The sequence below is a fragment of the Acipenser ruthenus genome, chromosome 14 (assembly GCF_902713425.1).
Source record: "Acipenser ruthenus chromosome 14, fAciRut3.2 maternal haplotype, whole genome shotgun sequence".
Taxonomy (NCBI): domain Eukaryota; kingdom Metazoa; phylum Chordata; class Actinopteri; order Acipenseriformes; family Acipenseridae; genus Acipenser; species Acipenser ruthenus.
Window position 1 is genome coordinate 18,187,754 of NC_081202.1, and position 21,515 is coordinate 18,209,268.

The 21,515-nt window shown below is 39.3% G+C and overlaps 1 protein-coding gene across 3 annotated transcripts; it reads right to left on the minus strand.

Annotated features, from left to right (window-relative positions):
- Positions 1-843: 843 nt before the first annotated feature.
- Positions 844-21,514, minus strand: LOC117419964 (vezatin-like). 3 transcript variants are annotated; one of them, XM_034033416.3, is made up of 12 exons: positions 21,399-21,514; positions 18,648-18,782; positions 15,546-15,635; positions 15,040-15,215; positions 14,148-14,432; positions 12,257-12,394; positions 11,104-11,251; positions 10,365-10,702; positions 9,772-9,965; positions 7,235-7,335; positions 6,444-6,651; positions 844-4,818 (listed from the first exon to the last, which is right to left on the minus strand). In XM_034033416.3, exons 1-12 carry the CDS (start codon positions 21,432-21,434, stop codon positions 4,274-4,276), a joined length of 2,394 nt encoding a protein of 797 aa, XP_033889307.3. In that variant the 5' UTR covers positions 21,435-21,514; the 3' UTR covers positions 844-4,273. The 3 variants fall into 3 exon arrangements, with proteins under 3 accessions (XP_033889307.3, XP_058841997.1, XP_058841998.1); XM_058986014.1 differs by having other exon boundaries at positions 12,257-12,406; XM_058986015.1 differs by lacking the exon at positions 844-4,818 and adding an exon at positions 4,825-6,182 and having other exon boundaries at positions 12,257-12,406.
- Position 21,515: the final 1 nt, after the last annotated feature.

Sequence of the window (21,515 nt, forward strand, 5' to 3'; positions counted from 1 at the left end):
TATACACATTAAAGGGGATTTTAGAATTCAGCCCTTTGCTGTACCATCTGGTATGTGAAGACAAATCATTTATTATTTTTCTAGCAATACCCACCACCACCACAGTGGTGAAAACAGGTCATATTAACAATAAATGCAAAACTACAGATAATATACATAAACAATTGGTTTTAGCTTATATATGATGTCAGACTGTCTTCTATTACTTACATGAAGATTGAATGCGGGAGGCCCAGTTAAAGCACAGTGCTCTGGAGTGTTTGCACACCAGCGATACACCCATTTAATATACTCTCAGAAACCGAATGTATGCATTGCGTCAGTGTCAGTTCAAGAATCTGTGACGTTTTAAAAGGAGCCACCTGCTCTGTGACAGAAAGAAAAAGAACCAACCATCTTTCACTTTGAAGGGTCGTTTCAAAAATCTTGATCTGATGAGAATTGCTAAATAAAACTTGAATATATCCATTGGAACACCAGCAGTTAAGGTTATAGTTCAATCAGTGTTCAAAACATTCAACAGCAACGCAGAAGCAGAATAATCAAGTTACAGATAAAAATCTGGATTCCCAAAATGTTAATGTTTTTGGAATAAAAAGGCCTAGTGTTGTAAGTTTACAGCTATGGACAAAAGTTTGGCACCACCCTATAGAAGTAACAAATTTTGCTTCATAAAGTCAAATACTGTACTACTATTATAGCTTCCAATAGACTTTTGCGATTTCATTTCGTAGTTTGTTTGATTACATGATGTTAAATAAAAGATCTAAATGAAATAGTTTTTTTTTACCTGTAGTGTTTAGAGGACTTGGAATGTGAAAACAAAGACAAATCACTCATGAATCAATACAGGAATATTTATTTAAAATATCGGATAACAGATCAGAGTCAATGGTTTGTTGTAACTAAGTGCAATCCACACAGTACATGTGCCTCGTCAACATCCTTCATACAAAGATATTACAAAGCAACAACAGTAAGGAGGGCTCTTAGATTACACAGGAGGTTTACACAAAAAAACATTTTTAATAAAAGGTCAATTTCATCATACAAATCTAATATGTAAAATTGTTATTTTTTTCACAAATTATACAGTCTTGCTAAAAGATGTATTTGGAGTGAACAAAATGTGATGTTTTTATTTTTGTAAAAGGTAAAACTATTTGTAAAATATAAGTTGTGTGTGCTGTTTTATCTAAGCTGTAGACAGAAAAATCAAACAAACAATATTTTTGGGAAATCTATATATTATCAACAAAATATCACAACTTTGGTGATGGTAATTGTCATTTTTGATACAGGGCCTTGTACCATGTTTTTGGTTTACATTAGATTACAAATACAGTAATCTGTCGCGTATCCGACTGCGGTGGGACCAGAGTAAGGGCGGATAAATGAATCCTGTTTTAAATCCCATTGTACACAGCTGTAACAATTACTATATTCACACAATTATTGTTTTGAGATTCAGCTTTTATTAGGGAGCTCCCCTAAATCCCTTGTTTAGAAAGATACAGGGTATTAATGCTTGTGACAGGGTAGTCGTCTGCTGTGTGGGTGCGTGCATTTGCTGCTGAGTGACAGGCAGGAGAGTGAGACGGAGGTTGAAGCTGATACGACCCGCAGGCGAACAGGATTTATTTACATATCAACACCCAGAACAGCTCACGTGACATTACCAGCAATGACAGCGCACGGATCACATACAACACAGGGTACGAACACTTTGGTAGGATCTACAATCGCTGAACTAATCTTCTCTGTTCAATAATAAACTAACGTTGCTGAAGGCTGATCATGGTGGATATATAACGGGCGGACACGTGGGACTACTGTATTAGTTTTAGGGCTGGTTTCACAGACCCCGATTAGAACTACTCTTGGAACAGGGTTGGCAATTTTCTTTTTTTTTTAAATCAGAAAAATCTGATTTATTTGATTTAAATCAGATTTTTTTTTATTGAAATTGATTTTTATGTTTTTTTCTTTTTTCTTTGTAATTATGGATTTTTTGTTGTTGTACCGTAGTTGTAGCTCTACCGTCCCTCCAAACTGTAAATTTAAGGATGTTGGAAATGGTGGTTTGTGAATAGTTACATATCAAACTAAATCACTCAATCTCAAATGAAATTATTTATCATTGTCGCATCCTCTGAATGTGAACTACAAGAATTTAGCGATGGCGAACGCCAGAGACAAATACCCGACTCATACCAGTCATTCTTTTCTTTTACTTTTCTTTCTTTGATTTCCTCTTTCTGTGTCAGTCCAAACACACGCAGTTGTTACTTAGGACTGTTTTGCTTTTTATAGCGTGTTCAATTGTTAAAGTTCCTGATTGCACCACTAAATAAACCTGGTTTCAGCAGGTCTTAACACAGTGCTGAGTTGTTTATTTGTGACCCCATTGCCCTGTCATCAGAATCACTTAGGCAAATATGTTAATGATGGGGCAGGCGGTCTATAACAGGGCAGGGCAAGGCAAGTCTTCAGAATACCATTTCATTGCAGTATTTTTTCTTTTTACGTCTTCACTCCATTTATGCGCCACAGAATCGGGGGCAAACGCTGTTCGCGCTTGCACTTGCACTTCGGCTGCGATCAGAATACAGCCCTAAGAGTTTTAGTTTATAGACAGTAAGAGTTTAAGATGTTTGTGTTAATAAGGTTTTTGAAACATACTTTTTGTGTCTTTTCCTTGAGAAACTATACAAAATAGGTAGTAAATGAAAAAATGATTTAAATCAAGGATTTTTTTTTTTTAAATCAAGTGATTTAAATCGACTTGATTTAAATCAGCCAACCCTGTCTTGGACTACCTAATGTTATTCTAGGTAAGGTAGTCCAAGATTAGTGATAATCAAGGCTTGTGAAACCAGCTGTCAGCGTATCATTTTACCAGTACTATGACAGCAAAACCCTTTCATCCTTGTGTTGTAATTAAACAGCATGATGTGTAATAAATGGCCTATTTTCTGTTACATCAATGAAAACCCCTTTTCCTTTTGTGAGATGTATTGGTGAGCAAATGACTGGTAAAACACAATCAAGGGTGCCCTTTAGCATAGAATGTTTTGTTAGAATACAATCCTTCCATCTCATCATTTGTATATAACAAATGCAACAAAACTGCATGCAATTGTGAACCATTCAACAGATGTTGGCTCGGACATCGTGAATGCAGTATCACTGCATTTGGTTTACAGAAGGCTACAGAGTTATGTAGCAGATGAGTTTCCAAAAAAACCCCACACATTTTCATGAAATAAATCACCAAACAATCATGTTGTTAAAGAAACAGACGTATTTTCGTACCTGCCCTAAAGACCAAGTGCAAGTCCATCTTCAGAGCACATGTCCCGGTTTAGCTTTTAGAAATACATTCAAATGTACAGGTACCATACCCAAGACCACAACCGGTATTTTCAACATTACCTGGCATACTCTTCGCTGCTCTACTCAAAACACCACTACTATGTAATGACAGAGGCAAGGCCTCAGCAGCTGTTACTCTGGTCAGACACTGCATATCAATCCCCACCACTGATTAAGTGTGTTTCCTTGTTTAAAGCAGCATGGTATGTCTCTGCTTCAGTTGTCTGTCCACTCTTGTCACCCACCATCAAAATACTGAGCTGGCAATTAAGACCAAGAAAAGCAATCTTTATCATTCAGAAAATCCCGTGAGTTTCAGCACCTTGCCCAGTTTGCTGGACGGTAGGGCAGAGGGTTGATATACTCCATGTACAGTGCTTCAATACTACATTTCCATTGTCCAGTGTTGCCCAGCTCAAACAGAAGCATGCTCAAATGAGTTCTTGTTAAGCACCGTTCTTAAACAGCTCACAGTGGTTTGTTACCATCTCAGACACACTACAAAACAAAAAAAATGTACAAAGAGCATTTGTGGGAAGACAGAGCCATATTGACCCATTATGAGGTATTCATCTTTTGAACCGCACAGCCAATGTGGACCCCCCATGCTGAGGGGAAGAAGGACAGTTACAAAGTGGGTTCTAATCAAGAATGATTTCCAGAACAGTATTATGGACAGTGGAAATGAGGTACAAGAATATTAAAGCTGGTTACGTATTCTGTTCATCCATAAAAGACAATACTTTTCTGTCGTTAAAATAAAAGTTGTGTTTTAAAAATCACACAATTAAACAGATATATCTTTACAGGATTTCTATAAATAATAATTTTCTATGAAAATTAATATCCTTTTGTACAGTTTCCAAGAATGCGTGCCAGTAAGAGAGCTCCATCTTCTCTACTCCTCAGAGTCACTGCTCAGTTTTCCTCCGTCCTCCCCCCCATCCTCATCCTCATCCTCTCCAAAGGTCTGCTCCTGCATGCTGGAGAAGGCATACGATCTGGCCGCTGCCTGAGCAGCTAAAGCAGAGCTGAAACCGATGGCTGCAGACCCATGCAGTCCACTCAGCCTCTCGTGGACAGTGGCTGGCAAAACTCCCAAATCGTCCCGGGAGGGCCTGGTTTCAGCAGCAGCTACATCATTCTCAGCATCTGCTTCCGTGCCGTTGTACTGATAGTGCAGCATTCCCTCAGCCCTGTGGGAGTTCAATGTCTCCCTGTCTGTAGAGTCCTCCTCACTCTGCGCCCCCTCTGGCAGAGCACAGCAATACTCTGTCTGACAGACTGCAGCACTGCCAGTGAACTCACTGCTACAATCACCCTCCCCTTTAGGGGCATTATTATACTGACTGTACTCTTGTGGAGGGGAGGCTGTGTCCAGGGGTGAATCGGGGGTACCACCGGGCTCTAAAGTCTCTGCAGGCACTATAGGCTTCAAAATAGCTGGAAAGCAATAGAAATTAAATGCATATAAATATGTAAAACACATTAAAAGTTTAATAGACAGGACTATAAAGCATTCAACACAGGCTACAAACTGATATATCTGCATTACAGTATGTTGCAAGCTGTTTGAATGGACCAATGTTGCTAGCTGTGACCACTCAAAAACTATTAATTCCTATTCTCAGCAACTGTAGCATGAACCTGCAACCCCAAAATCCATGCCATTGGACATAAATTAAATGCCAGCACCACTCTGAAACCCTCCGAGTTGCCAATATCCACCTCCACAGTCATTATCACTCTCCCACACACTCTGGTGGAATTGCCTTTTTAGGATGTAGAATATCAGCACAGACCGTTTCGCTCTGCACGAGCCTTTTCGGTCAGGCTGGGTGTCCAGCTGGGTCATTCATTTCACGTAGATTAGCTTCCTCTTGGCAGCATTTATTGTATAGAAGATTTCATCCCAATTTGACTCCTCGGCACAAAACCACAGTTAGTACTGTGAGCTCGAGATGCTTCCACTTTAACCAACATAAAACAAGTTCAAGTTCTGTATTAGAAATAAACAACTGGTTCCCACAGCTTTTTCCAATGTGTTTACAGTATGATCATGCTAAACAGTATCACAAAAGGCCTTGCTCTCATGTGAAAATAAAAATATATTTTCCATATTTGTGCATTAGAAGCTGGTTTCCACAGCATTAAATTAACATTTTTATGCAAGTTTTGTACTTATTTTTTTCATATACTGTCTATCTCATGGATTTGGATGACATGAAAGTAGTTTGCAACAGATGTGGGGGAGGGATATATGCATCTTCCATTCTAATTTTCTTTTTCCAAATCTACCTCTGCAAGTCCTCAACTCCTCTGTCAATTATGTATGATATAACCACAGTCAACAGTGAAATATAGTAAATATAAAAAATTTAAAAAAAACCAAAAAAACACAGGGCTCCTGAGTGGCGCATCCAGTAAAGGCACTCCGCCCAGAGTGCAGGATGTGCCCTATATCTTGGCGATCGCCAGTTCGAATCCAAGCTATGCCACTGCCGACCGTGGCCGGGAGTTCCCAGTGGCGGCGCACAATTGGCCAAGCGTTGCCCGGGAGGGGAGGGTTTAGGTCAGCTGGGGAATCCTTGGCTCACCGCACACCAGCAACCCGTGGCTAGCCTGCCTGCGTGCAATTCAGAACTGCGTGGTCCTCCGACACTGTAGTTCCTGTAATGGCTTCAAGGCGGGCTTGCAGTGCAAAAAACAGCAGATGGCTGACAGCACACGTTTCGGAGGATGCGAGCGCTCGTCTTCGTCTCTCCCGAATTAGTGCGGGGGTTGCAGCGGTGAGCCGGGTTGAATAACTGGACATTCCAAATTGGGAGAAAATCAGGGGTAAAATAATTGCCGATTCCAAATTTATAGAAAATAATTAATTAAAAAGCAAACAAATAATAAAAAAGACATGTTTTATGGTTAGTATTCCACAAGTAGGGATGACTCAGGCAAAACTGTCAAACCTAATGTATGTGCCTTATTCAGTCCTTACAAAAGTTACAAAATGTTCAACGTTACCTACACTCTAAATTACATGTAATTAACATACACTCATGCATCACCCTGACCTTGATCGCTGAACAGCAGCTGTTTCCACTTCTGCCTCTCCATCTCGGAGGCTCGGAGCCCCAGCACTGATTTGAGCTCCAGTAAGACCCTCTTGGATTCCTCGCCTTCCTTCTTCTGCCGCGCTCTCTCCTCTGGAGACAGGTAGTCAAACCCGCCCCCCCCGCCCTCTCCATCTGACTCGGAGTCATCCACATAGGCTTCCAGCTCCTGATGAGGCAAATGTGCTTTTCAGTAAACAAACAAAAAAAAACCTGCAGTGATTCTGTCTAGAGTCCCCTATTTATGCAATTCCTGATCTTTCTACAGGAGCAGACCTGCCCCTTCTTCTGCACTGTCACCTACTGCTTCCAGTTCAACAATAACAACAACAACAACAACGTGCTCTGACTTTATAAAACAAAGAGCCAGATTTACGATTTTTTTTCTCAGCGCAAAATTGCTCAATTTCCAAATAAAAAACTGCTTATCTTTCAGAACTATACAAAACAACCCACTGTGTATTGTAAGAGCTTCTACGTACACCTAATTTGTTCTTTTCAAGTTCTGAAACATCAGCAATTTGTTTATACCACTTTACAAAAGTATTGAAACAAAAGCTTAATAAATCTGCCTCAAAATCATGATACCTCAAACACATTTTCATAAAATCTGTTTTTGTCAATAATTGTAATTAAACAAAATATGTGATGATGAAACACAGTGGTTTTTAGATGGTAGTAAGACTACTTATATAGTAGTCCCTTGTTCCTGCTCTCCTACATAGCTCGTGTAACACCATCACACTTAGTACCTGCTCCTCCGGGACAGGATCTCTGTCCTCAATCAGTGTGACAGGACGGGATGTGGGAGTCAGGACAGGAGTGAAGCTCTCACCTGGAGTTTCAGGCTTTCCTGCAGGGAATATTAAAGGCAGCAAACATTAGTGCACGTAGTGATTTATTGATCTAGAATACCATGTACTGTACAGAACAAAAACACAGAAATATATTTGGTTCAGAAAACGCAGCATGATTAGAATCTCACATGAGTCTCTGCACCCAGTCCTGAATGAATGTATATTATTGAAATCATCAGGTGCCAGGAATTCGAGCAATCAGGTCCCTGCTAAACCTGCTCCGAACTGACCACATTTACAGGATCACAGCATTAAGTCTTACTTGAGTCTGTAGGTTTACTATTAGGAGTTGTTCATGCAGCTATAGGGGAGGAACAATTTATTTCATAGGAGCCTTACTGCTCAAACTCTTGGCTCCTGATCATTTTAATAATAAACTTAACTGAGGGTACAGGGTATAGGGGACAAGTGTGAAGTTACATTGCCTTCCAATGTTTATCTTCCAGTGCAGGATTAGCCTGTATTGCAGCACTATACATCTTGTGACAAACATTTTAATTAATGGGTGAACTATTGTGGTTAGATAACCATTGACGTAACATAGCCTAAGGATGAAAATGCACGGGTTACTGGACACAAAGCAGACAACATCTCAGCAAAAGTCAATGAAGACCAAAATAGTTGTGTACAGGAACAAAAGCAATAAGTCATGCATCGTCCGGTCAAATTAATAGCAAGTAACACTTCAAACCTCACTTCACTAGGAAATGCCAATACAGTTGGGACAGTGATTTATATGTAGGGAGGCAACTAAAAACTGGCCTGTTTACCATATGAATAGATCTCCCATCTGTTGCCTAATCTCCCAAAAGGTGAGAAGGAGGAATGCAACAGTGTTCATTGTAAGGAAATGAGTCACAGTTATTTCCAATTAAACTAACTAAACCTTTCACAGGACCAGCACTACTAAAGAGCTACAGGGACCACCAATGCACTGAATAGGAACAGTCATAATGTGACTGCCTGCTCTATGTAAAGGAGGCAATAACATATTTTTACAAAAAAACTCACTTGATTGATCTTCCTTAAATGAGCAGACATTAAAAGCTTTTTCAAAACTAGTCACTCTTCAAATACATATAACACATTATATTAAGCTAGTGGTACCCTAAATGTTATCCATTTACTATCAATCCAGAAGCAGTGGCAGCAGTGTGGAGTAGTGGTTAGGGCTCTGGACTCTTGACCGGAGGGTCGTGGGTTCAAATCCCGGTGGGGACACTGCTGCTGTACCCTTGAGCAAGGTACTTTACCTAGATTGCTCCAGTAAAAACCCAACTGTATAAATGGGTAAATGTATGTCAAAATAATGTGATATCTTGTAACAATTGTAAGTCGCCCTGGATAAGGGCATCAGCTAAGAAATAAATAATAATAAAGTGAAAAATTTCCACATTTCAAGCTACAGCTTTCAATACACCTCAATGTAACTTCCAGAAATCTGATTCGCAGGGGTGCTCTGTCTCTTTAAATTTCTTACTGCCTGTCAGAGCTAAAAAAAAGGGAAAATGGAAGTGATCTGGTTCTGTATGGAGTTTTTGTAAAATTCAAAATGGTAATGGTGGGAGTACTACACGCTGGTTCCTTTGTTTGGGTTTTAGTGATGGTTAAATATTTTATTTTGTAAAAAAAATTGTGCCTATATATATATATAGTAACACAGCAGGGAGGGGGTTAATCCCCCCTGCATGAAAAAACAAGTGCGAATGCACATTTGTTTTAATTTAATTGTTTTGCTTTGTTTAATTTAATTTGTTAATTGTTTTATTATTAATTATCCCCTGCACCTGGTAATTATTGTTAATTAGAACCAGGTGCAGGGTATTTAAAGAGGGCAGTCAGTTTGCTCAGGGCTGCTGAGGAGAATGAGGCAGAAAGGGGGGCTCTGCTTCCAAGCAGTCATTAAGTGTGTACAGTGTAAACCTGTGTGGTTTTGTTGGAGTTTGTGTAGCAGGTAAACGGCTTAGCCGTCCTGCCATTTAGCTTAGGTTCTGTGTGTCTAGTTAGTGCTCGTATAGAGCTAGGTGTTTGTTTTGTTTATTTTTGTTTTTGTGTGATTATTAAAAATAGTGCGTCAGCGCTTTAAACTTCATTTCTGTGTCCTGGGTCGGTGTTTTAAAGGGGCAACGAACCTGACTGAGTTGCAGCTCGGTTACAATATATATATATATATATATATATATATCATTATTATTATTATTATTATATTTTTTTTTTTTCAGTAAATGATAATTTACATGGCACCCCAGATCGCAAACCTTTACAGAATCCAGTCGGGTGCAATCTTCTCAACTCAGAGGATCGCTTTAAATATTTCTGTCTTTATGAATTCCTCTTTAGGTAGGCATCCCTGCACAAGGTTACTGAATGGGCACCAGCTAGTTAAACTCCTCTGTGTCATGCTTAACATTTATACTATAAACAAATGTTACCTTTGCAGTCCGTGGCTCTGCGTACCATTTTGTCAACCTGGGACACAGCCTCCTCCCAGCAGCTTGAACTGGCCTGCATGTGTGGCTGGATCAGCTTCAGTTTCTGCTCCAGCTCCCGGTACACTGCGCAAGTCATCTCTGGAGGCTCCCCGGAAACCATCAGCTTCTCCAGGTCATCCTCCAGAATGATCACTCTGCAATAAGAAAAGAAAAGAAAAGTAGGAAACAGAAAAAATTCCTACCGATATGCCAATAAACACACATACAAACAATTCATATGAGAAAAAGCATGATGTGAAAAAGTAGTCAAATACAATACCTGTGTATAATGGGTAATAAGGCTACACAATGCTTTCAAATTATTGAAATCACAAGTGGTGTGCTAAATAGGCCTGGCTTAAATGAAGACGTAAAGTGCAGATTGTAGATGACACTAAAACAAACAAATGAAAACAATTATCTAAAAAGAGCCAAGTAATGTCTGATCACAAAATCATGCAACTGTGGGACTAAAGCCCATTATTACCACCAAGGTAAACACGTAGCAAATTGCAACCACAAGACGAGGAGGCACAATAGCCGGCAGCACATACTCATTGAGCAGGGCTTTGAGATGGAGCTGGAGGCTGCGCACGGCAGTGTACAGGCTGTTGAGCTCCCTGCACTTCTGCCTGGCCCTGTTGGAGCTCTCTCCCCCTCCCTGCGGCTGGTGTTGTGTCTCGAAGTAGCGGTGGAACTCATAGCTGCGCCGCAGTTCCTCTAGGCATGTGGTCAGCGTGCGGTGCAGCGGCCCCGTCACCTCCGTCACTACTTGATGCATCAGATGCTCAGGGCTCAGACCCGAGTCTGTGGGCATGTGCACTGGGGACAGGAGCAAAGCCAGCCTCCGGAAGAACTCAGAACTTTGCCCCACCCACAGCTGAAAAAGTACCTGTTAAAAGCACAAAGCAAAAACATAACTAAGGGTATTAATAAAATATGTGACATTTGCTGTTAAAAGCAAGCACGGAGAAGGACATTATATTCTGCTGAGAAGTTTAAGAAGCAGCATGCACCGTCTTGTTTACACCAGAGAAAAAGTTTGCTTCCTCTTTTTTCTGCAAAATCATCAATTTGTGTTGTCTAAGTGGTATGAGAGCTATAGAAAGTCACCACTCTCCAAATTATATATTACAGGTCTCCTGTTGAGAATCAAACTGGTATAAATACTGTTCTACCATATTAACCTTTGTAACTTTACTTTCTGGGTTTAGTGAAAAAAAATATCATCGAAGAATTTATTTAATCCTGCATATAAACTACCAATTAACAAAAAAAAAAAGGCCCCGTTACCTTGAGTGCGGGGAGACTGTAGTCGTCGGTGAGCTCCTGGGCCTGCTCGTCTGACAGCTCTTCCTCACTCAACCCTAAACCCAACTCCTTCAGGGGCACCGCTGATACATAGTTCGTCACATTGTCTATCTCCGAGTTCAGGGGGTACGTTCAGGAAGGGGTTAAGGAAACTAAGATCAGAAAATGTGTGTGTCTTTCCCATTTACAGGCATTGTTTAAAAAAAGTGTGCAAGCATGTGTGTGAAAACAAAACTTATAGCCATAGATTTGTAATACCCATAGGCCAAAAAGAACCAACTCTCTAGTCTACTCTGTAACTTGTAGAATATCACTGGTATTGTTAGTATATATGTTACGGTAAAAGTCAAAATCTGGTCAATCTTAAGTTTTACCGGTAAATGTCAATATTTACCAAATAAAGTGGTAAATGGCTGAGATTATAAAGAAAAAGACTTATGATTTACCAAAGCTTATTGGTAAATGCAGGTATACTGTATCATCGAAGAATTTATTTAATCCTGCATATAAACTACCAATTAACAAAATAATCATTAATGGTGGTAGAATATATTTCTGCATACACATTTTCCATTATTAAAATAATCATTAATGAGCGTACAGTAATGAACAATTGAGCAATTTCAACTAGTTCAACATGGTACTTAATATTGGGATCCACTTATGTTGAACAACCAACATTCTGTAAATTTGCTTATAAAACCATTCACGATAGTGTTGAAGGCTATTTAATCATTTAACACTTTGGTTTTTTTCAACAGAAAATCATACTTTGATTATGACAGGCAGTTTATAGATATATTTACTTACTTATTGCAGTATTTTGTGGCACTTGGTGTTACACAGGACTCCCTTACAAACAATGCACGAAAGAGAGATATTCATTCAGTAAATGCCTGAAGTAAAGCGCCATCATGTTTATTTCAGACATTAACCAGTAAATCTTAAGATAACATAAGTACTGTTGTCTTTTCCAGGTCAACAGCAGACCTCGCCCCCAGCTGTAAAATTCAACTTGAGTCTTACAATAAACAGCGCAGAGTGGACAGATTAATGAGAAGCAGCTTCCTGGTCTGTGTTGTTCTGCTGTCCATTTACCCAGCAGCCGCTTTGCGGTCTCAGATGAAAAGGATATGACTTCAGCATGTGGCAGGTGGCCAGCCGAGAGGCTCGGAAGGTGGCTCTCAGGGCTTTGTACACTGCTTTCCGAAGGCCAATCAGCTGCTGGCTACGGTGTCGCCCCGCTTTATTAAATGGACAAGCAGCACTGACCCTGTCAAGCAAACTTGAAAAGTGAAATGTGATACAACTGTACAGATGTCCCAGAACATCTCATACTACACACAACAACAAAACAGACGTAATGGCTGAAGGGGCTGGCATAATGGCTTTGCTTCACCAAGTTAGCAGAAGCTAATGGACAGGGGTCTGGTATGCACTTCAGTCTGTACTCTTGTATATCATAGTGAGCAAGCTGGTTGTCAACTTTCTAAATAAAAAAAATAAAAAAAACATTGTGGGCGATGACAAATGAAAAATTGCAAATTCAACACCACATGGATATTGAACGAAGTGGAGCCAATGGCTTTTTTGTTGTAAAATTACTCTTTTTGTTGTTGCATATTTTTTAATTTAAATAAAAAATTGAAAGGAGTATTTTCTTTATCCTACAAAATTAAACAGTTACGTAAAGATTGCATGTCAAATTTGTGTAGCCAGAGACATTTCATCACTAGACTAATACCCCTTCTCCACTGGCTCATCTGACCCGCGAGGGATCGGTACGGTACGGGTACGGGTGGTTCTCCGCTGGCTATTTGTAGAGCCGAGCGAGAACCAAAGCGTGAAACTCCAGCCTCACAAAACATCTGAATCTGGCTGTGAGCTGAGCCAAGCCAGGGGCGGGGTTAAGGATTTTCGTTATTACGTTGCATCAGTCAGTACATTCCAGAAAGAACAACAACAAAGTACAGCCTTGGGACAGTGAGGAAGTGCAGGCTCTAGTTTCTCTGTGGGCAGATAGATGTGTTCAGGAAGATCTGGAGTCGTGCGTTAGAAATGAGAAAGTTTATGCCCGAATTTCTGATGATTTGAAGCAAATGGACCTTAACCCCGGGTACAGTACACTTAACTCACACGCTCAAACTCAAAATTCTACCAAATTTTTCATCCTGGACCTGGACAAATATATAGTCAAACAAAATACTGTACAGCTGTACCATACATACAACTACGGCTCTTGTTTGCTCGCGCAGGTTCTTTTTTTTTTTTTTTTTTTGCAAGCACCGAAAAAACAACTATCCTTAAAATAAGATATCTTTGGCAAATCATATTTTTAAAACCTTCTTTTTCCCCTTCAACAGAACTAATTGAACTTTAGTAAGTCGGTAAAATTTGTGGATTATAAAGACATTCCTAAATATAGTTACAAAATATAGCAATACAAGATACGTACTGCTGGTCTATTCATTTTTGAACAGCATTTGTTTTTTTGCATCTTTTGGCAAACTGAGTTAATTAATAAAAACTGTCTTTCGTTGCTTATGATGTCAGTAGCATGGCTTGTCTCTTAGGCAGAAAAACAACCCAGGTGCTCCTTAACCACACTCAGTACGGCCCTGGCACGGCTCAGTTGTACAGTGGAAAAGAGGCACGAAACCTTGGTACAAAATATGGAACTCCAGCACTGGAAAAGATGTCTGCATGCAAGAGATCAGGATTATCTTCCATTTCCAACAATGTAATCTTATCAGGATTGGAGTTTCTGTAAACCAGCATCTGCTGCTGTTTCTCTTCTACACAATGCAGACCTGATAAAGTGATGGAATGATAAACTTCACAGAAAATACAAGGAATTCCACAGTTCTACTTTACGAGGGTGAGCAATGTAAACTTGAATTAGTTTGTTACCAAGTAACCTAAACAGCTTTCATGTCTTAAGAGAGAGGTGTGTTTGTGTGTGTGTGTAGTTGTATTAGTTTGTACATTGAAATATGGAATTAAAAAAGAAGCGAAGAGAGACTTACAGGGTGAACCCCCTGGAGATGACTTCTGTTTCCTGTATGAGGCGCAGTGCTTTCCTCACCAGGCTGGTGAAGGCCCGGCTGTTGGCTGTCAGCTCCTCCAGCTGGACGTTGCACTTTCTCATAGTCATCCGCAGCCTGGCGGTCTTCCACAGGCTCAGCCCCCTGAGAAACACAAAGGCGGTGAAAGCGAGGAGGCCGGGCCCCAGGGCCACCCAAGACACATCATCACAGAGCAGGTGCAGGGCGATCAGGACCCCGATAAAGGCAGCCAGCACAGAGAGGTCCCTGAGGAGACAAAATGTCTTACATTACATACTTAGGATTATGATCAGTTTTTCATTGCTTGTACCTGCTCTCAGTTTAGTTTACAACTTACGTTATTTTAATTAATTTAAATCATGTCACCCAGGCTGCCGACTTTGACAGCAATATTTAACTTCTACACAGTAAGGGCAAAAAGATAACAAATATTAGAATGTTCTGTGTTAATATAGGGTGTCAAAGCTGAATAGGCTGGCACAAACAGAACGCAAGAGGGGGACTCTATAAACATACAACAAATATATTATAAATGGATAAAAAAAAACAGTATTCATATACAGGCATGTTTACATGATGGAATTCCAGAATACATTAGGAGAATGGTCAGTAAAAGTCACGTGGTATTGAAAAAGAGAAAGGAGCAACCAACTTAAACCCCCCCTCCAAAAAAAAGCACAGAAAATCCATTGTGCACATCAATCAACATACTTGTCTCAAGAAGTCTACCACCCTGTCCTTTAAAAACTTTCAGTGCATTATTTACTTTCAGATTAACCTGGAAACTAGTACTCTGACCAAAGTATAGTAGCACGTCTGTGAGGTGAAAGAAGAAGCATTTTCAGGGCACTACCAAAAATTTAGACTTGCTATGAAGTGCAGGCCTAAAGTGTCGCCATTTTCCGCTTGCTCAGAGTGTCCTGTGGACAGGATACTGGGGTCGAGAAGCTCAATCAGCTCCACATCCTCCTGTAGCAGCACTTCCTGTTCCAGGATGGTATGCAGCGAATACTGCCGAAATCCCACATCCTAGTTAAAAAAAATAAAAAAACGAGGTGAGAAAAAAGAAAAAAAAACCCCACTGTGGTCTCAAACTGTGGAACAAACTGTGGGGTCTTCCTCTAATCATATGCCTGGTTTGCCCTGGACTCCAGGGAAGTAGAGAGCTCCACTTGAGGTTTTGTAACAACACTGACCAGGTGTGGCTAATGGAAGGTGAGCTTAATCACCGCAAGTCTGATAAGCCACAGCTGCTTTGGGGCTGGGCTAAAACACCAACATTTCCTGACATGGAAGTCTAGAGAGAAGCTGGGTGTGTACTGGCTTAGTTACAGCTTATTAAGAAATAATAACACTCACCAACTGCATCTCTGGGCTGTCTGATGCTTTGCCTTGCTGGAAGGGGTTCAACCTCAGAATGGCATCAGCCAATTTCAAGAAAAGGCCTCGCTGAAAAACAGGATACAAAACATTGTAAACCTTTTGGATAGGGCCCACTGATTTAAAAACATTGATACAAAGCCACAATACAATCTAAACATATAGCTGTATCATTAGAGGACTGGCCTGCAGAGCACAGAAGTGCTGAACCGAATCTATGTCACACGGATACTTGCCCACCACAGGTAATCTTTGTAGGAGACCTCATGCACACCACATCAAAAATCAACTCCCACTGACCTTGAATTATCAATCTACTCTAACTTTGACTTGTTTCAAAGAACCTCAGTTTATTGTTTGTTTCGAAGAATGTAGTTTTTCTTTAGTTAAGTGCCCCAAGAGACAGTATTACCATGAGCACTGAAGAAATATTTAAACTCCTAACACAAATGACAGCGCTGCAGAAAACATTAAACTGTCATTGCCTCCCTTTCTCTCTCGTGATCAGGGTGGAGGTTTCCACAAGCACGGTTGCAACTCAATTACATCCAAGTAAACAGTTACAGGAAATAGATTCTACTGAATTGGCGGGTCTTTCGTATTTAGAAAGAGCAACATCCCATACTGTACCTTTATTTAAAAAAAATCTATGGAAACTATTTGATAAGAGCAAAACACAGAAGCCTCTAGTAACAGCGTGCGAGTACAAAGTAAAACGCAGAGTGCATTTTTGGAATTAAAGTGTATTGGAAAAGACATTACGCAAGCTCTTTTGCTGAGCTTTGTTACAGCATGCTTATCTTTTCAATTGCATTATTTTGGCTGACTCATTTAGACCAAGATGTGATATAATGTCTTTTCATTTTGCTGGTAAACATTATATTAACCCAAGCCATCCCAGTAAAGACAACAAAAAAAGTAAGAAAACAAATCTGACCATGCAGGCAATGCTGTGAAAGCAAACACAGCCCTTGCCTTTTCATATCAGGGGAGACAACTTCCACATTTAGGAATGCATCCTATTTTAAATCCTATATCTGGTCCTGGCCTTGGAAGCTGTATTTGTTAGCATGCTAAACTCATCTGTCTAAATTACATTAGCTTACCATGTTCACTCCTCTCTCAATAATTATGTTTGATGCAGCTCACACTCACTTTTCTCCCTGGCTTAAAATGCATGAAGATTAAAAATAATAACACCTTAATTCAAATACTCTTCTAACAAACTCAATCTATCCCATTTCAGGCACATTGTTATTGGGAGGGGAGTGTTCCCATAATTAGGCTAATCATTTTGTACACTCCAACTCAACTGGAAGTTTTTTTAGGTATGGAATTTGTTCATGTATTTATTAATGAATTTAGCTGTGAGTGACACACAGGCTTTTCCACTACACAGCTAGTTTACGCTGTAACTTCTTGGTTTTTCAATCAGCCGTATTTGTTAGGCCTCCTAATTAGATCTTGTAAAATGATATACAGGTGATTAAAGCTTCCCCTAACCCCACCACCCCCGGTCTGGAACCGATTGAGTTTAAAAGAAAGACCTCAGGAATAAGCTGTGCCAAAGTATATTAAAATCCTACATGGCAAGAAAGAAACTCCTGCTAGTTCACCACTTTGTCCTGAAGGACCTGAGGGCATGCGATTAGAAACAATCGGGTTCGTGCAAATCCTGCAGAGATCTAAATGAAGAGGAGCTGGACTACCCACTTAGCCCTATGAAATCCATTTTGAAATGCCTAACTGCCGGTCGAGCTTCTCCCTGTGATCACTTTATTTCTGTATCCCCTCCCCTGGAGGGCAGTCACTTAATCACTAAAGAAGACTAGCCCATGCCTCTCCATCTGTGCACTACTGAGCTCTGGCAAGTCACCACAGCTTTAGTTTGGATCCCAGCCTTGTTGTCAGAAAAATAATTAAACTTATTCACATCCTGAAAAAGGGGGAACACAATTTAGTGTGCCAAGCTCCGGTATTAGCACATGTATGAATACAATGGTGATTGAGCCAATCTTGCATTATTGTACTTTGTATGTAACCTTTTAATCAGAATAAAACAGGGCCAATCCAGGGTCAGTTATACTAACAAAGTGTGCATGCGCAGGTCAGCGGATAGCACACTGAGCAGCAGGAAGGTTGTTGTGGTTCAAGACAGAAATCTGTTCGATCCTTGCAGTTTCCCTAGTATACAGAGGTAAGACCAACTTGGACATGCACTTTCTGCCCAAGAATGACTTCATACAATCTTCAAATTTTACAGCAGAATAATATATTCTGTAGCTATGTAATCAAATAGTTGCATTTTGTATTAAGTTACCACCAAATGCAAAAATGCCATAAATACAAATTTGGCAACATAAAATCCTTCCCTAATAAGTGTCCAAACTTTTCATTATAAACCTCATCTGATCTCAGACAATCAGGTTCCCAGTACAGCAGACATTATCCCACAGTCTACGTCCTCTAAAGGGACTTGAAATATACAAAAACATTTGTTTGGTTTCAACTTGAGGGAACTGCATTGGACAGTCTTGCTTAAATATGCAACACTGGCCATCATTGCTTGTAGAAAAAGTCCCCTTCTCCCTTAAAAGAGATACAAGGATTCTGACAGGTCATGTGATACAATAAATGCCTTAAAAGGAAATCATAGTTGATTGATGAAAATGTTGCAGCTCGTGTACAGAACAGAACACAGAACACTCGGTCAACATCCTCCAAAGGTCATAAGACTGGACTCATAATCAAACAATCTGACCAAGACAAAAAATAAATAAAAAAATAGAATGAAAATGAAGGCTTGCGTTTCCTCAATCAAAAGCCAGTAGGGCTATACAACTGATCACTCCTGATGCCCTTCATTCGGTCAAGCCTGGCTACATCAAGAAGACATCAAGTGCCCCAGGCTCAAGTTAAAAAGCACAACCGTATGGCAATGTATTATGCAAAGGAATCTGGTACTGTAACGGCTATGATAATGCCAACCAAATTACAAAAGAGGAAAGCTGAAAGAAAATAAAGGCAGCAGCAGCAGGGGGACCCAGAGGAGCAGAGCAGGGGTTCATGAGCAGCACTCACTCTTGGTGTGGTGTGGATATCCTGTTGGTGGAGCCCCTCCTCTCCTGTGCATTGTTCTGCCTCCTGGAACACAGCTGCACATGTCTCAAAATCTGTGTGTCCTAAATCCTGCAAGTATTGGAACAGCGGAGAATTCTGGTGACAGGGAGAAATCCAAAGTTAGATCTACAAATTACTGGAATTGGTTCTTATCAGAAGAAGTCAAGCATGTTATCAATGACCTGTAAGAACAAATAAAGTTAAGAACGATAAGATTTGGTTTCTCAGGTCTAAAATACTGTACTATTAAAAGACGCAATTTCACATTCCTGGTCCATTGTATTATATTTCTTATTAAAAAAAAATATGAATCAAGTGACAAATGTGTAAATATACTTTATTGAAAATCATATCAAAACATGTAAATACCAATTAAAATGACAATCTTCTTTAGTAATAATCGCAGGTGATACTGCTTTCCTCACTGAAACACACAAAGCTCTTGGCTGCCAACAGCACCATTATACTAGCAAAAAACATAATCTAGCTCAGATAATTCATCTAATGAAAGGATTTCTATCAAGAGCTAAACATTTTATTTCTGTTGTCCAGTTGCCAAACCACTGGCAGAAAGCAAGATCCTGCCACTGCAGGCAAAACAAAATCAAATACAGCTCTTAACATAAACTCATCTGATTCCTGGCCTCTTGACCCACTGTATCAATTGAAAAGTATGAAAGCTTCAATTAAAAAAGGTGAAATCCTCACTTTACCGCTAAATCATTATCAGAACTGTATCCTAGATTTAAAATAATGAATCAATAAAGTTGGCACAAAATGGATTATATTGCAACAGCATGGCATGATTTACATATTGCCAGTGGCGTCACTCGGCTGCACATCCAATTAAGGAGCTTATGCTACTTATCAATGGAGTTACACATTAGATAACGGGCAGGAGTGTGGAGTAGTGGTTAGGGCAATGGACTTTTGACCGGAGGGTCATGGGTTCAATCCCCAGTGGGGGACACTGCTGCTGTACCATTGAGCAAGGTACTTTACCTAGATTACTCCAGTAAAAACCCAACTGTATAAATGGGTAATTGTATGTAAAATATAATTTGTAAAAAATAATGTAATTGTATGTAAAAAATAATGTGATATCTTGTAACAATTGTAAGTCAATTGCTAAGAAATAAATAGATAATGTATAGCAGGGGTCCAAAAAGGATATGCAGTATGCTGGTATTAAAAAATAAATGTTTTATGCTTTCTGAAAGGCATACTTACTGATATAAACATCTATACACATGGTCCCTTTGATTCTAAGTACACAAGCATGTATATTCAAGTGTATAAAAACAAATACTCAATACATGTAATTATATATTTCTCAAAATTATACAACCAAGAACTGTTGTGTAGGAGCAAATAGAGCACCAATATCTGAAGCATGAAATCTACTTTTGCACTTTATCACAAGAAAGAAAATGTCTGTGAAAGTCCGAGGTTTTTATACTGTAATAAACGTGACTGATTAAATTATTTATTGTATACACTTATCACTCAGATTGTAAAATTAATGGACTATTTTACAACCAGGAAGCAGCCAACACAACACCCCTTTGATAAGATGCATCTAAGTGAATTGACAATAAACACCGAAAACATAAAATATGTTTTTTTTATTTTTTATTAAACAATCCAGCTATATATACAGAGCATTTTTCAGTAGCATTTGGTTGCTGTGTACGTGTTACACATTTTAATTTGTATGTTTGAATTTGTAAATATTGCTACTGTATCTGTGTTCCAAGTCTGGTATTGACTGGGGACTGTCAGCACAGACCAACAGCTTGCACTGGATATTAATTCTAGTATAATTTACAATGATGATTTCTGATCCCCTGATTTGAACTATGCTCAATTTAAACTACAATGTAAAAACAGTATTATACTATTTAATAATCAAAAAGTCTGAATACAGTCATATAATTGTTTTCGTTATTGTTGTTGTTTTTTTTTTTCTTTTAGTTTGTTTTTTTAATCCGGCATTGAATATTATTTAATGTATTTTAGTTACAGGCACAGTAGTTTTATAAAAGACCTTTGTATGCAAAGTGATTGTTTTCAACTGAAGTGAATCACGACATACATTTCTCAACATGTCACCCTAACAGCAGCAATATGTTATGACTAACGACGTAGTATAGTAAGAGCAGTCTATGTTATAATAATACACAACATAATTTCACACATACATTAAGTCATTCTGTACATACACTGACCTACTTTTCCAGTCTCCGCCCAATTCACAGTGCTAATTTAAAATGCAGAACAAATGCTTATACCTGGTGCTTGGGTTACACATTAAAAAATTGATTAACTAATAGACGAGATAACATTTATTTATGCAAACACATGCAAGCGTATTCTTATGAATCTGACAACACGGAAAGAATTCGTGTCTTTTGATTCTTTTTTTTAAAAAAAAACACACAACAACAACAACACACCGTTATTTAAATCATATTTCGGATCTGCGTTTTTAAAAAGTAATAACCTAGCTCGCTAACAACAGAAGTAGCCTAGTACAGACTGACATTACACAAATACATTCATTCAAACAGCACTGTGTTACGGTGTTTCAAACATTTTGCAATCAAACATAATGTATTACGCAAAATCTGTCACTCTGATGTTTCTATTGTTTATTACAATGGTGATCTGTTACAACTGTTTACATAACACATCTGGAAACATTGCACCAACCTCGAAGACCACCTCTTCATCAAACTCCTCAGTCATTGCTCTCCGCCATGGACCTCCAACGCTTTAGCATTGTGGGATTGTAGTCCAATGCAGGCGCAGGCGCTGTAGAGGATGACC

Coding starts and splice junctions, on each gene's coding strand:
- LOC117419964 (XM_058986014.1), bottom strand. CDS start 21,434: ATGACTGAGGAGTTTGATGAAGAGGTGGTCTTCGAG. Junction 10,703..11,103: donor ACAGTCTCCCCGCACTCAAG/GTAACGGGGCCT, acceptor TGCTTTTAACAG/GTACTTTTTCAGCTGTGGGT. Junction 7,336..9,771: donor CAGAGCCACGGACTGCAAAG/GTAACATTTGTT, acceptor TATTCCCTGCAG/GAAAGCCTGAAACTCCAGGT.